We start from the raw sequence: 16,864 nt of genomic DNA, 5'->3' as shown, positions 1-16,864 counted from the left end.
GCGGGCCATCTGTGGCCGTCCGGGGCTGACGGAAGCTGGGCTGGGCCACAGACTTTGGCTTTGTGAACTTCACCCTGAAACTGTAAGACTTTCTTATATATTACGGCATCTGTTGTTACACTCGTGTATTGAGAGACGCGCACAATGGATAATTACTTGGTCAAAGTAGTGAGTAAAATTAATAAAGAAAGGCGTCTTTCATTAAATCGGATAAGCCCTCCGGCTTCACCTACTTTAATGTCCGATCCTACAGATATTTCTGTTCCGGATCTTAACCATACTCAGGGCTCCCATTTATTAACTAGTAATGAAATAGACGCCCCTTTAGTGCTGAGTTAAACAGTCCTAGATAACTCCCAGGACATCTCACCACAACCCTTCCCGATATCTTCGCCAGTACCATCTCCGGTACGACGCGTAGCTAGGGCTTGTAGGAAGCTACCTTAGAAGCAAGGGGGGGAATAGGAAATCTAAGAGAGTTGGCTCTTCACCTATAACTGCAGGGGGGGAAATGAGTTCTCAAACAAGACTGAGGTAGCCAAGTTGAACTCCGAACAATTTTATCTGTTGGCCAGTCTAATTGAATCTAAACTAGATCATTTGATTAAACCCCTTATGGTAAAATTAGACCAGGTCTCAAAAGAAGTATCCAGACTGGGGGGCCTATTAAATTCTCATTTAGGTATGTCTAATAAGAGCATCCAGGGTGGAAATAACACAAATAAAGTTGCAGCTGCTACTCGTAAGGGGGATAATAGGAGTTTACAACCTGTATTATCTACACAATTAGAACCAGACTCCCAATTCACCCCTGTAACGGTATCTGGCGCTCTACCACCACCTCCTCTAGTTATTCAACCACCTGAATCGACCCTGAGAAATCAACCTATTTTGACAGGGGGGCACAACAGTGAGGGGAGAAGGGAGATAAGTAGAAGACCCTCAGTTAATCTACCCCCAGAATGTGCACCATATATAGTGGTATTAACTAATGTACCTGGGGTGGATTCTCATCTTTCTGAGTTGGGGATAGAATCTCATGATTCTTTGAAAAATAAATCAGTGTCATGGCTGAATAGAAAATGTGGGTTCCCATTGTCCTTCTCTGATGATATATTATCAACTCGTAGAGTTAGTTGGATAGAAAACTCGAGAAAAAATTCCAGGGGGATTGCATTATCGTTAACTTTAGGCATCCACAGCATGTTGCCACAGTTTTGCTTAGAGCGGCTTCTTTGCCAATTGTTGACAACACTGTTTGTGCTCGCCCCCTTGTTTTTTTCTATAAACATCATGACAATTCCCCACACTTAGACACTACCCTGCCCAAGTTAGTGCCACCTCTACCTAGACGTGGCTGTAATATACCTCCACAAATTGGAAATTGCCCTGCGAATAGAATGGACCCTTTTTTTTACAGGGTGACCGGGCCAAATAGTCATTTTGATCATCCACTCCCACTGACCAATCGATATTCCCCGTTAACATCCCTGGAGGAAAATGATTGACTGCCAAATGTTCAGAGGAACAATGTACAGCCTTCACATTCTTCCTGTAGGATTATGACATGGAATATTACTGGAATTAAGGACAAAGTAAGGAATGAAACTTGGATCAATTATTTTAAAACCTATGACATTATATTGTTCCAAGAAACCTGGGACCTGATGGATTGCTTCTCTTTGGATGGATACAGTCACTTTTGCATTCCAGCAACTTGCAGTACGGCAGGTAGAGCTAGGGGTGGCTTAGTGAGCTTATTTAAACTTGATCTAAAGGGCTCCTTAACTCTGTGTAACTCAGGATGTCAACGTTGTCTAATTGTTGAACTATCTTCTCCTGACATTCCTAAGATTTTATTTATTAATTTCTACAATTCACGTGCAAATGAGTTAACTAGTTTTAATTTAGATCTTTTGGAGAAATTCTTGTCAGTCTATAGAAGTGAGGTGAATGCTTTTGAAATAATCTTTCTAGGGGACTTTAACATTCACCCCTGCAACCAACCATGTGCCAATACAGAAGAGGAGGGCCCCCCTTATTCCTCTCCAATTCATCTCGAACATTCTAAACGGGGTGAGGCCCTCGAAAACTTTTTGGCAAGATGGAATCTTTATGAGTCTGGATGCGGAGAAGGTAGTTCTAGGACCCCTACTTTTAAAGGGACAGGTAATGGTACTATCATTGATTATATTTTCATGTCTTCTTTTGTTTTATGTAAGGTTTTACTGTATAAAACTGAGGTCTCGGTTTTTAGTGATCATAACCCGGTGTCAGTAAACATAATATCTACTGATCTTCTAAATTTTAAAAATGTGACATTCAAGGGAAACCCAAATGTGATTGCTAAAGAGCAAGGACGCAGGTTAAAATGGTCCAATATAGTTCCTGAAACCTTCCTGCTGGATGTATTGGGCAAGGTTGAAGACGATGTGGGCATATGTCTAGAGAAGGAGGCTCAAAGTATCCACGTGGTCATCGTCTTTGATAACATTTGTAGACAAATCAATCAAAGCCTACTTGCTGGTCCCAGTCAGATAAAACACAATGGGAAAAGATGGTTCAATAAAAGATGCTCTGGGGCACACACACGGTTACTTAAGGCTCTGAAGGCTACCCCTAAAGATAGAGTCAAAATAGCAAGTCTGAGATCCGCATATAAGAAAGCTATTTCGGACCGAAAAAATGAGCTGAAAGAAGAGGCCTGGTTGCAACTACTTGCTCCTGAGACTTTAAAAAATAGTGGGCAGTTTTGGAAAATTGTTAATCAACCACTATTCTCGGGTGAGGATAATTCTATTCTAGAAACAAATATCCCGGATGAGAGCTGGATTTCACATTTTGGGAAAATTTATTCAACCCCAGATTCAGAAAAACAGCAGATTAATATATTTTCTAGTTCTGAGGGCTTACATGTGACTTTTGAAGAAACAGAGGTAGTAAATGCGATTGAACAGACTCTAAAAAATAAGGCCCCTGGCCCCGACGGGGTTCCCTCAGATGTTTTTAAATGTGCGCCAAAATTTTGGTCTAAAATCCTGTGTAGTGTTTTTAACGCCCTCAATCAAAATAATATTCCGGAGTCTTGGAAAAAACCTATAATTATTCCAGTTTTTAAGAAGGGAGATAGGCAGGACACCCCCTATACAGACCTAATAGACTCCTCAGTAAACATTTTAGGACGTGTTATTTTGCACAAATTAACGGATTGGCTCAACGACAGAGGGGTTTTGTCGAACCTGCAATATGGGTTTAGATCAAAAAGGAGTACTTTAGACCAGTGTCTTAACTTGCAATTGCTTTTAGATAAATATACCAAGGCTAAAGAGGGGTCAATGTACCTGGGGTTCATGGACCTCTCATTAGCATTTGACCTTGTAAATAGGTCTAAGCTATGGCAAATCTTACTTGACATGGGGTTAGATCGGGCCTTAGTTAACCTCCTGGCTGATTTACACTCGGGTTTATTGGCATCTGTCCGGGTTACCACTCAGGGGCGATGTTCTAGTCATTTTAACTCAGAACGGGGGTCAGGCAAGGGTGTATCCTGGCCCCCCTTCTTTTTACGGTATATATCAATGCCCTAGAATCTGTAATAAAGGAGGCAACCCTTGATATACGGCGTATAGGGGAACTTGGTATTCCAGTCCTCCTCTAAGCGGACGACGCTGTCCTTCTCTCACGAACGGGGGTTGGACTTCAACGGCTGTTAGATGCTTTCGGAACCTTTATGGGATCCCTTGATCTTAAAATAAATGCAAAGAAGTCGCAAATTATGATTACAGGGAGGAGCAGCAGGAAGAAACTATCAAAAACCTTCTATTGCTGCGAGGAAGAATTGTGTAGAGTGCCCACGTTCCCCTATCTTGGGATTACCTTTGATGAGAGGGGGAATTGGGGCCCACAACTTAAAAACAGAAATATCTCCCTTGCTAGAACTACTTCTGCACTTCAGGGATTCGCAAAGAAATTAGGGGCAAGACCTATAGCTGCATTGATGAAAATATACAAAGCAAAATGCATTGCAACTGCGACTTATGGTAGCTCAATATGGGCCTATATGTTTTGGATTGTCTACAGGTGACAGAAAACAAATTTCTGAGATCAGTTCTCTCTGTCCCACAGTCCACTCTCTCATACACTATTCATTCTGAATTGGGGGTAGGGTTTATTTCTGACATGATAACAATGGCTCCCGTAATATGTTGGATGAAGACCTGGTTGAACCAGGAAATCTCCTTGAACCATATTATCATTAAAGATTATCTCTCATTAGGAAATTCCTGTAAGATTCAGTGGTTGACATATATTAAAAATACCTTTTTTAAATTAGGGAGACTGGAGCTTTTCTCCTCCCCAGAATTAATAACTTCCAGGGACATCACACAAATTAAGGGAGCTATGGTAGAGCTGATGTCTTTGGAAAGAGAGGAAATAGAGCTCAGAAAACCCATTGTAAGGGCTAATCTAATTGTTGCTAGTTCACACGGCCCAGAAATGCATCTTATCCTGGTGTCCCGCCCTTTCCACAGGTTTCTTTTAACTCGATTTCGTTTTAATTTGATCCACATGAATCTTGGTTATTCTCCAAATTGGAGCACTCCCGATAACGCATTGCTGTGTTCTTGCGACAACTTTTCCACTCAGAACACATTGCATTTCCTGATGTTCTGTGGGCATTTCACGATACCTAGAATGAAATTTCTGGTCCCCATACTTAGGGAGGCGGGGTTTCTGCAAGTCAAGCCCGCTCTCTTGTACTTGCAATTACTAAAGACCCACCGGACCATTTTTCATGTTGCTAGCTTTTTAGTGAGTGCTGTGAGAATTAAGAACAGGAGGATGACTATTGGAACATAAATGTTCAGGGTTGTATTTTCCAAAGATGTTTTTACTGTAAAATTGATAGCTAGGGCAAATAATTTTGGTATATTTTTATTCTATTTATTGTGATTTTAAAGTCATGAAAGTACTGAGAACACCTTCCTAATTGGTTTTTTATTAATATTATGTGTAAATAATGTATTCAATGTGAGTGTTGTTTTGTACCATTGTCTTTTTATGATATTGATTTATCGCAATAAAGTATTTTGACTGACTGACTGGCATGGCTTGGCAGTTCGGGCTGGACTATTCCCATGAGGCACAGGGTCAGACTGATTTGCATATGGCCATGTCTGAACTGGGGTGGCAGAGTGGGCTAAAGAACGGTGATGGATTACACCCAGATCAGTTGACTGGGGGTGAGTGCTTGAATTGTCAACACTCTGTCCATCATTTCCTTTGGTTTTTCTTTGTTCGCCATATGTTGGCAGGGTATGCTCAGACGTAAGTCCCTTGCTCACTTTGCCACTGGATTCAAGCAAGCCGGGCTGAAGACGGTTGAAATGCCAGAAACCGGTCCTCGGTAGCTTGTTACCAGTCCAGGGAAGGCATGGCTTGGCAGTTCGGGCTGGACTGTTCCCATGAGGCACAGGGTCAGACTGATTTGCATATGGCCATGTCTGAACTGGTGTGGCAGAGTGGGCTAAAGGACGGTGATGGATTAAACGCAGATCAGTTGACTGGGGGTGAGTGCTTGTATTGTCAACGCTCCGTCCATCATTTCCTTTGGTTTTTCTTTGTTATTCCATGCTACATAGTTTTGCAAGTGCATTGCTAGTTTTTTATTAGTGAGTCTGTAAACTGACAGTCCTTATTAGAGCTGATGTTGCATAGTTTGGATCATGAAAAGTAGAACGCAGGGAAGATACCCATGTGATCCTTAGCAAAAAGGTTTTGAAGGAAATGTTGTTTTATAGATAAGAAGCCCTGTTACATTAGCAGTTTTTGATTTTCCTGCTTCTCCTATAACATGAGAGCATGGTGCTAAGCGTACAATGTAGGTGCTTTTATTAAGAAGAATCATTTTAAGAAGTGTCTGTAGTCCTGTACAAGTAATGTAAAATTTATGAGCAAAAGTGTGGAACATTTCCTTTTTTTTTAGGGTTTTCAGATTAGCACACAGGAATACACCAATGTAAGGGTTTAGGGTAAGTCTGTGTTGTTTTTCTCTTTTCCTCACAATTTAGAAAATTAATACAGACTTCCTTGGCTGCTTGGGATTGGGCGATGTATTAATCTTGTCAGTTCACCAAAGAGTTCCTTTTATACTTGCCAATAGGTCCAGACTGTTGTTTTTTTTACTCTCTCATAGATAGATGGAAGTGGATTTTGGGTGCCTTGCTAATATATGGGGCATCCCAAGACTAGGAAGTATTCTGACACTATCCTCTCTGTTGATAGACGGTTTCTGTGCCTTGTCTAAAGACCTTTTGTTCGGTCCACCAATGGATATTTGCTGCCTTACAACCATTGCCAGAGGGGCACGCACGGACATCAGATCCAGCCTGGTGAGTCAGCGTCAGCACCAGTCCAGCTTGAAGCCAAAGTGAAGGTAACCAGCACAGGCATTGCTGGCAACTAGGACCTCAGTGAATGCGGAAACCCTGTGATCATGTGTGTACCCCTGCCACTGTCTTGAGCGAAAGACGGGGTCACAAATCAGAAAGGAGAAATCATGGAACACGTTTTTTGATGGCCAGCTGAGAGTCACAGACCGACCAGAATGGCGAGGACGCTTTGCTTGAGGTGACCCTTTTTGAAACAAGGGTTGCTTCAGAGATCCTAGCATCAGGCCTCTGAATCCTGGTCCCAAAGTGAATGCAAGTTTGCACCTTTGTTTATTGGTCAAGGGATACCTGGGTACACTGGATGCAATGTGTGGCCCCAACGAATGAGCAGTGCGCCAGCAGAGCAATACAGGAGTTAGGGAAGGACTTGAGATTAGGGTACAGGTGCTGTGTCTCTAGTGCCTTTTAGATTGATGTGCAGAAAACTGGTGCACTGCCTGAGACACTGGACAAGATCGCTGAGAGCATTTGCCTGGTGGGTGACTGCCCTATCCTGAAAGAAGAGACTTTTTTCCTTGAAACTGGGCTGTGATTCTTGAGTTGCGAGTTGTGCAGCTCCACCGTGGAAACAACAAGAGCCTGCCTGTGAGGCTCAAACGGACACATGTAAAGGACTCCCCTCTGGTTTGGTTGTACAGCGGCTTCAATTTCCCCAAGGACTTCTTCTTTTTGTCAATAATGTACCCCTTTGGATGCCCCGTTTTTCAGGAGGAGCAGCCCTTTGGTTCGTCGTAGTTCCTATGGCCCTGTGTGGTCCTCCTGGTCCCAGATATGATTGATGTTCTAGCCCTCATAAAAGGAAAATGTAACAGTCAATTGGAAAATGTTTTTATTAGATATGTGCTGTTGGCTATTCTAAAATTAAAATGAATAGTCACTGAAATGCATAGGAGCCCTGAAAATGTTTACTAGATGATTTTAGGATTTGCTTTTGCTTAGGACTAGAAAAATGATAATTCCATTTGTAATAGTGGTCATTACTTTCTCCTGCTATCTGAATGTTAATTATGACCTGATGCTTTGTTCCCTTTGTATTCCTGCTTATACCTTATATGTACCCGCTTAATGAAATGTTTGGAATGGAAAATGCCCACCTAGCAATGAATTAGGATATTGATAAATTTATGAAAATTAATGTGCAATATTTTCTATGTTCCTACTGGATCATATGAATGTCTTTAGCTCATGCTAAAAGGACTATCTGTTAAAGATTGGACCGATTTGTTAGCATGAGCTGAAAGACATTTTGTATTTCTGGCAACCACCTTGTTTGCCATGTGCTGCCACGTGCTCACCATGTGTTCTGTCCTCCCTCAGTGTTGACTGCTCTTGTAATCTGCCTAGAAAATGCTGTTTACCTGTGATGCATGCGCATGTTAAAGCCTGTCCTACTTGTCAATGCTGGAGAAAAAAGTAGCAAATATTGATTTATTTCTGTATAGAATGAATATAGGAGCTAAATACCTGAATACACCATAAAGTGTGATGATTAAGTGTACTTTACAAATGTAAAATAGTCCATCAAACATTCCAATGGCATCCCTTCCTGGAAGGCAGAATGAAACACCAAACAGTCCCTAGTATGAGGTGAGAGAGTTAAAATACCATGGATCAAAAGCTCACTCTGTGTATATTTTAAAGGATTAGTAATAAGGCGCCTTGCAGACAGTGCATGCTCAGCCCAGACCTGACAATGGCTTCAGCAAAGCAGAACCTTGGAAGTCATATTTTAATCAATGGGATGGACCGTCTTAGCACAATCTGTGCTCAGCAGCACTTCCCCTATAGTTTTCTTATAATATATACATTTCAACTTGACAACCCCTCCCCATTAAAGAAAGCAGCAACAAAACAAAATCGCTATACAGAACGTGTTCCCATGGATCATTCGCCAGATGACCAAGAGCATTTTTGCTAAAGAACAGAAGATGTTCTCTTTTTTCCTAGACATCTATAGGAATTGTGGCAGGCTTGGTAGGTACACGTGTGGGAGGGCAATGGAAAACAAGGGTGTGGAAGAGAAGGATGAGTTTGGAAGGAAAATGAAACAAGGAAGGAGGCCTATTGGGAGAATGAGGAAAATGAGATTTAAGGGAGAAAGGGAAGTGGAGGTTGGTCGGAGGAAAGCTACAAAGTGAAGGTGGAAAAGAGGAAAATGACGGTAGTTAAGAGATAAACCAACAAAGCTGCTTTGAGGAAACACATAAAATGCATCAGAGGAAGGGAAAATGAGGAAAAAGAAAAGGTTGGCGAAAGAGAGGTAATAAGGGATAATTGTGGAGGAGAGATCTAGGACGATTGGGAGAATACAATACAGGGAAGAAGAGTACTTGAGTGAAAAAGAAAAATGTGCAGGAAAAGGAAACAATAGGATAATTTGAGACATGCAATATGAGAAGATGGACAAACAATAAAGATGGATGGAAAATAAGATGGTCAACCACATACTTATGTAAATGAGCCTCTTTAGCCAACACATGTGGTCTAATCAATAACATTTTAGATCAGTCAGGAGGAGTATTTCTTTCCCACCACATTATTACTATCTGGTTTGTGTTTTTTGCCTACTGCTGAGTGCTTTTATTTTACATATAAAAAGTACATCAACATCACACCGTTTTTGTCATATTAATTTCTTTATCTCATACATGGCGTGGATACCGAAAACATTTCTTTTACTGCAGCAGGCCTTTTACTGAATACCATACAGACTTCAGTTGCTTGTTCATATGATAATGCCTATGAAAATTACGTTGCTAAACAGACAAGAAAAGATTGTTTCAGAAATTAGATTTAGGAGCCTCAGGGAATTATACGGATATTACGATTGCTCGATTTTTACAGATATCAGGGATTAAGAAAGTGATTCCTGAAGATGTTAAAACAGTACATCCTTCAAGGTTGTCTTCATGGGGAGCAGGTTTCCAAATGCACATGATTTCCCTCCTATGATTTGAAAGTTATCATGAAAAGATTTGTTTTGGTTTGATTGATGGACCACAATTTAAAGTGATTTTGGGCATGTCATGGTTAACGCTACATAATCCAAACCGATAGGGTTGCAAGAAACTTACAATAGACTTCTGATTGGTATACCAACAATCAGTTACCAACCCGTGAATTGTTCAATAGTAGGCCTTCAAGGCTGTGTGAGCAGGAATCTTAACACCTCATGTTATTGGTTGTGTAACTACCTTACCTGATTGCTACAAACTTTCTATGATCTGCTTGATAAGAAGGTTGATAAGAAGAAAGCTAGTGTCGTACCTCCAGAAAGAGACACTATAATTTTAAAATGTATATAGAACCTGGAGCACCCACACCCTGTTGTTGAGATTTCAAGCATTGTTGCAAAAATAGTTTTGGGGTAATAGGTTTTGGTAAGCAGAATAAACACTTCACAATGTTGAATATTCATCAAAATCGTATTACCCTTTTTTGTATGTATGTACATAAGCCTATATTATTGCCAGTGCATTTACCCTCTTCTGCATCAGTATCCTCAGTACAAGAACATTAAAATAAAATCCAAGAATTCCAGATATCCGCACGAGAATTAATAAAAAAAAGTCCCAAATATAGAATTAATAAGATGTTGGGTTACTCATTATGAATTTATATTTGAAGAAACATTCTAAAATGCTAATGTTCAATCTAAATTGGTCCATTTACCATTGAACATACTGTGAATCTTGTCTCTGCATGCTTATATCTGCACCTGCCCATGATAATGCATCCTCTATTTAATGTGCCCTTGTTGAAACCTGTTCAGTAAAAACACATTTTGCTTCAAGTCCTGCATCAATTGGGTTCAGCCCTGAGGAGTGATCATAAGAGCCACACTCCAATGTTCATGCTCTTTATCAACTATGAGAATTCTACAAAAGTAATCCAAATGAACTAGTATTCCACCTACTGAGATGTTACCCCTTGGGTGGAAAAGAGCACTGCCAGAATGCACAAGACATGCTTACCTGTGCAAGCTGGTCCTGAACAGAGACGTGCAAATATCCTGAACATGCACATCTTCAGAATTAGAAGGGGATGGCGGGTGTATAGAGTAAAGGAGTTGCTTGCACAGATTGCTCGCTTCTACTATAGCCGTATAATGCTAAAATCTTGAGTGAAGACAAGAAGGACTACATGTTGCATGGAGCTACACAACTCTTATGAGACTTGCAAAGGTTGGTGACCCTCTTGAATGTTTAAAGGATAAATTCCTTATGACCCATAGTATCCTTACTAAGCAATTGTGATAAGCTGCTGCTGCAGCCTGTATTTGTTCGTTAAAGATTGTCTTTAATCCAGTGCAGACGTTGAGAGTAGATAATGGAACAAAAGTACTGTAAAAACGCATGAGTTTACGGTTCAGCAACAACAAACCAATAACACCCCACCATCAACTCCACACCACCATCAATGGGACACCACCAACAACAAATACCACATCCACCAATAACTCCTCCACAATACTACCAATACCACACCACCACTGATGCCAATCAACACTACTACAACCAGACCGTTAATACCACCTATGCCAATACTACTAATATCACCACAGATCAATGCCACCAGTGATACCACTGCCATCAATACCGCTAACAAGACTACCACAACTACTAGAAAGCAACGGCAAAGACAGGAGGTCTGGTTAGAACTTGCTATTCATGGAAACATGAGTTCTTCATGCCTGTGTTTGGATTGGATACCATGGATTTCATAAAACCCAGACATATTGGCTTTGTCTTTGTCACTTTCCTGTGGCGAAAAAGTACATGCAACATTTTCTTTCTTCAGTCTAGAGGTTTTTCTTTTTACTTTAGATAATAATATAATTTAATTTCATTAAATGCAGTTTTTTCCATTGTTTTGTACTGTTATTCTATATCTATTTTTTTCAAAGGTGCAATACTGTCTATAATTTCCACAGTGTTGAAATTAAAGTGCTTTATTAAATCATTCACATGCTCTTTTCTCGTTGCTTTTTTAAATACATTCTTCCACCAACTTCACTACTGATTGTAATAATGGCCAAATAGGTTACTGCATTTAAAAATAAAAGAATTATGTTTTATATTTCATTTCACTTTTAACATGTTCCTAGTGATAGTACAAATGCCCCCTATCTATCTATCAATGCATCTGCCTTCGTCCAGAAACATATTGTAGTACAAGCTTTTGTTACGGATAGTCGAGTGCATGTACTCGTATCTTTTCAGAACTTTCGAAAAGCCAGATTCTGTATAGTATCAAATGTGCTGAATTTCAAAGAAATGCAATATTTCAACGAAAGAATTGATCCGTGACCGCAAAATGTGCCCTTTATTGAAGTATGAGAAGCATTCAGAATCCTTCTCGGGTATCAGAGAAATAAAGTTGCTAAAATATTGTATTATGTTTCTGAAGTTGGTTTAATGTTTTATTATACCATGGCATCAATATGCCTTATGTTGTAAATGTAACTGATATTTGTATGCTCAGTAAAGGTCGAAGTAACTTAAGATTTCTGAGGAATAAAACGGCAGTGTGTGACAGCTGTGTGAAAATGTATGCAATGTCGTTTTTACGGAACACAAATGTCTGTGGATACTGCCACTCGCTTTTAGTTTCTACTATTTGGAATAAATACTTTTGCTTGTCGAGTTTTGATCATATTTCATTTTTAAAAGACGGCGCTAAGGAAATAAATGAACTAAACTAGAGACGTTTCCAAAAATCAGTTGGTCATAAGTCGTTTTCACTGATTGAAAAACATCTAAATTTTCAAAATTGTGAACCTACCGATTTTTGTGTAATTCTCAGTCACAAAATCTTCCAGTCCAACCAGTTTCCAAAAGCTATCATCCCAGCCTTTGTCTGACGAATATGTCCATTTGCAAACCAATGTACAGAAAGACCTAAGGAGAACGGATACAAATACACAAAATTGTCTAAGGCATTATATAATAGTTCTCAAAACATGGGCAAAGCAATCTTAAGCAACGGGTATTCACGTAAATACCAGCAAAAGCTATCTCCAAACCAGGAAATGTGATAAAACGTGTTAAAATAAAGAAAATAAAACATCAAAATTAACAATGAAAACATTAACTCTTTTCCTTTTGATACTTTATTATTATCACTAAAGTTGCCATCAATCAACAGGAAATTGGGAGTAAAATAAAGGGAGTAAATACAATGGCAAAAAAAATGGGGATGGGAGTAGGAGTAGGAGTCACACGAAGAGGTGGGAGGCAGAAGAGGATTTTTTCCACTTGTGTATAAAAGCAATTGGATGCGGGATTTAGTGGATAAGCGCTTGTTGATTGGACCTGATTGTGATATGCAATCATTTGCAGTAGTGGTGGAGGGGTGCCTGTTGACAAGCGATTGGTATTAAGTTTAGATTTTTGTGTTGGGGTGGACAAAGAATTCCTGATTTATTAGGTAGTATTGTTTACGGTCTAATATCAGGGAGCCACCACAGGAAGAACAGGTGGTTGTATGTGGCATATGTTAGTCACAGTAATCAGTGCTGCTAAAAGCAGGCTGAATGTGTTATGGGGCCATGCTTAACAGAAGGAGACAGTGGACATTTGAATGTGAAATGGGGAGTTGTAAAGGAGTTTTTATTTTTAGGGGGATAGTAATACCTGGGAACAGGTAAAGAAGTCTTGTGCGTCAGGTGTATTGAGATTACTTCTTTTGTAACCTGGTGAATGCTGATGGTGAATGGGTGGCTATTAGCTCTGGGGGCCATGTATTAGGTGACTGCAGAGTGTGCGGTGTTTAGTGAAATGAAGTGGGCTCTTTGTGTAGGTATGCAGTGGATAGGAGCTATGTTTCAGCCCAAAGGAGGTAGAAAGCAGGTGTTGCGGGGGAGAAAAACAAGGGGGGGAGAAAAACAAAATGGATCAATCGTCAATGGTGGTACTCTAATTATTTTCCATGTGAGCTGCAATGAAGGGTCTCAGTGCACTGCAGCCAATGCCACATGCTTTGAAGACATCTGCCAACTCACTGAGCAGTGTGGCAAGCAAGGTATTTGCCACTCAAAGGATTTGTTTGCAATTAAATGGAAAAAGGTACAGTTTGACTCAGTTACCTGCATGTAATAGATCATTGGCAATAAAGGATGCAGAGTGTGCACCATGCCAAGCTGATGCATAAGAAGCAGAGCAACAGGGCCACACTCCGATGTAAAGCACCATTATGGTGAGAAATTAATGGAAACAATAAGATGGTTAAGCTAGGGATAGAGAATCATCAGCTGTAAATCAGAGCCCATTTGTCATGAAACACAATTTAACAATGCGAGAACAGATCCTGTGCACACGCACGTATGGCTGATAGTCCGAGTATAGGGACTAAGTTTTCTACTCATAAAGAGTGAATGCTTGAAAAAAAGAAGCGTGAAATGTCAAGATTCATGTGAATAAAGTTTTTATAAGTCAAACAGTGGACAGTACAGTAAGGAAGTAGCCAGCCGACACGTGTTTCGTCACACCGTGAAGGAGGTGTAACTCATCAGGGCTGTAGGGCTACAAGGTAGGTGGAATCGTGTGGATAAGGAGTGGCGGAGAAACGACCCTGTCCGTATGCACAATAAGGCGATAAAACGCCAAAGAGTAGTTGCAAGTAGTTGCAAGTGTAACAGGGCCAGTGGCGTCCTGGAAAAGCCGCTGAGCGTAAGAAAGGAGCGCACGCGATCAGTGCGTATAGCGGCATGGAGAAGGCATCCGGGTAGTGGATTTAACAATGCAATTCAGTGAGCCAGGAGACAACCAGCAGAAATTCAAATTCATGAATTATGAAAGCCAATATCTGGCCATCACCATCGAAACAGGTTTGCATAAATTTTAAGTCCTACACCTACAGCCAGTGGCTTCTTAACCAATAGTCTTTACATTATATTTTTTTTTAGTTCAGTTTTACCATTTAGATATAGGCTCCAAAATTTAGCGAACAAAGCTCCAATACAATGGGTGTTGGGAAGCACACGAGGTGCACCTTCAGTGATGTGCATGAAGCCTTCATATATGGATAGCAAAGGGATGTTTCTGTAAGAAGTGGTGATAAAAACACAACTGCTCCTGCAACTGCCTCTCTTCTCCAATAGCAAGGACGATGAAATGCAAAACCGAAGTGCATCGATAGAGCAGTGTGTGGATCTACGCTCTACAAACACTGGTACTACAAAGAAAACCTGAAGTCCATTAGTCAGGATAAGCCCATAAAAGAGAAGCAGTCACTGGGGATTGAAAATATCATTCAAAAGGGGATACTGTAAGAAGGAAGAAAAAAGATGCAATGAAGAAAGCATTGGGAGATGGAACATCAAAGACAATGGAGAGAAAGAGACACTGGTGAGAGAAAGAAGACACTGGAGGAGAAAGAGAAATGTCCAGCAAGGATGGGAGTTGTTCATAACAGCCAGGAGGCCAGCAGGAGTGTTAAGAGCTGGCTTTTTCCAAACTGAATCAACTAGAGATAACAGTTCAGTACCACTCCCCTATCCCTCTGCAAATTAGGATGGAGGCATGTACAGGAACAATACAAACCATAAACACTTGAAACTCAGGAGGATGGTGAAGACCTCATCTCTCGCTAATCGGAGCCTACTGGAGATGAGGAGCCATGATCACCCTCAAACCCACTCATAAAACATGTTTTTGCTTTGAATGTACCTTAATAGCTAATGCCATGTTGCTAAAGGTAAACAAACGCAGTCTCTTCAGAAGCTGAAGAATATCCCATCTAATTTCATACACATTCTGAAGTCAGTTGAGGAGTGTCGAGTAAATGTCATACCAACACCTTGCATAACCATTGCATGTCCAGTGTAGATGACAACATCTTGATAACACATGAGACCATGCATGAACGACAAGCTGAAGAACTTCAGTAGTAGGCACAAATGAACTCAAAGCTAGACCATAGTTTGCACAATCATACACACCAAAATAATTACACTGTCACAATGTCACTTAAATTGTAAATGAATTAGTGCTGGGGCCCGGATTTTGCTACTTAATGTCAATGTGCCTAACACCAAGGCTTCACAGTCTTTATTCTACCTCTTGCCTCTTTAATCCACCGCCATACACACCCCTTTCATCTCACTGACGCAATTTCCTGCTTTCTCCCTTTGGCAAGTTTTTTCTGTCTTTGTTTTCTCCCTTTTGAGCAATCACTGGCTAACATTAAGTACTGTGGTTAACAAATAGATCCTCATAAATCATGTTGTGATAGTTGAGCATGACTGGCATGGCACTAGAGAAAAAAACATATTGGTGGAAGCAGTAGTCTTAATAACAAGTCTATCCACAATGAACGTCGTGGAAGCCTTGCATGAATTATGTGTGACTATATTGCTAGTATTATAACACGCCCAATCATCTCTAGCTCAAAACAGATTAAGGAGTATCATACAAAGAAATATTAGAAGAGCTATTAAAAGTTAGTTAACCTATTGTAAAATCATCACACACCTCTTCCACAGATTGGGGGAAGTTCAGATTTTAAAGGATGAACTGGCATTTACACAAAAAGAGGAGGTAAAGTGGTTGGTGTATTTGAAAGGGTCTGCTTCCACTGAATAATAGAGACGCTTTGATGCATTTGTTGAAAGTGAAAGTGGATAGTGAAATGGCTTTTAATTGCATCCATATTCGCATCTATCCCGCAGCATATTGACATGCTAATGCACGTGCCTTTTTTAAAGTCTTTTCAAGGACGCAGGTAGCGCTTAGCAATAGTGAGAAGAGCTTTAGGTGAAAGACCTTGAAAAGATATTTGGTGCATTAACAAGTCGACACAATGCTCTTAACTTCAGCATGGGAGCAGGTGGTATGGCAAACAACTCTACCCTCGGACGTGCCCCCTTAGAGTAGTTGTAAAGCAAGGAAGCTGCTTCCACCCCAGCAGGATCGTTGGATTCCCTCTCACTCCTCTACCAAGAGAATCAGGAGAAAAAGTCATTCTGCAATACTGCTTTTATCCCAAAATGTCATGTTTTCAGTCGAGGTAGCGCTGTGTAATCACTCCCAGTATTCCTGGGTCGAGGAGTACCGAATTGATCGCATACACCTCTTAAAAGCGGGTGTACATAGGTGGTAATACATGTTTACATATGGAAACTGGTGCTATACCAGCATTTTCTGTGTGCAACTCCACATTCCACAAGGGGATAACAGGCGTTCAATTGTAAACAAAGTATCCTTGGAGGGAGGCATAAGTTAAAATAAATTCCTAAGCATTTATAGATTCCATACATAAATTCAATACGGTTTGTGTATTTAGTAAGCATAACCATTTCAAACAACCTTAGTCTGAAGCAAAACAACGTACCATAGTACAATCAGTGGCAGACAGATGGTTTGGTGCCCGAGGGGACAAAAATGTCCAATGAGTACACCAGACTAGCCCCC

General features: G+C 40.5%; 1 protein-coding gene across 1 annotated transcript in view; it reads right to left on the bottom strand.

Moving 5' to 3' along the window:
- The window catches only part of FGGY (FGGY carbohydrate kinase domain containing), a 1,923,203-nt gene that overhangs the window by 1,148,163 nt on the left and 758,176 nt on the right, over positions 1-16,864 (bottom strand). Inside the window, exon 6 of the mRNA XM_086953024.1 lies at positions 12,237-12,352. Within this exon, the coding sequence (XP_086809150.1) occupies positions 12,237-12,352 (116 nt within the window). The remainder of the gene's footprint in view (positions 1-12,236; positions 12,353-16,864) is intronic.

The sequence above is a fragment of the Lissotriton vulgaris genome, chromosome 1_1 (assembly GCF_964263255.1).
Source record: "Lissotriton vulgaris chromosome 1_1, aLisVul1.2, whole genome shotgun sequence".
NCBI lineage: Eukaryota > Metazoa > Chordata > Amphibia > Caudata > Salamandridae > Lissotriton > Lissotriton vulgaris.
This window is presented reverse-complemented; position numbering and strand designations above follow the sequence as displayed.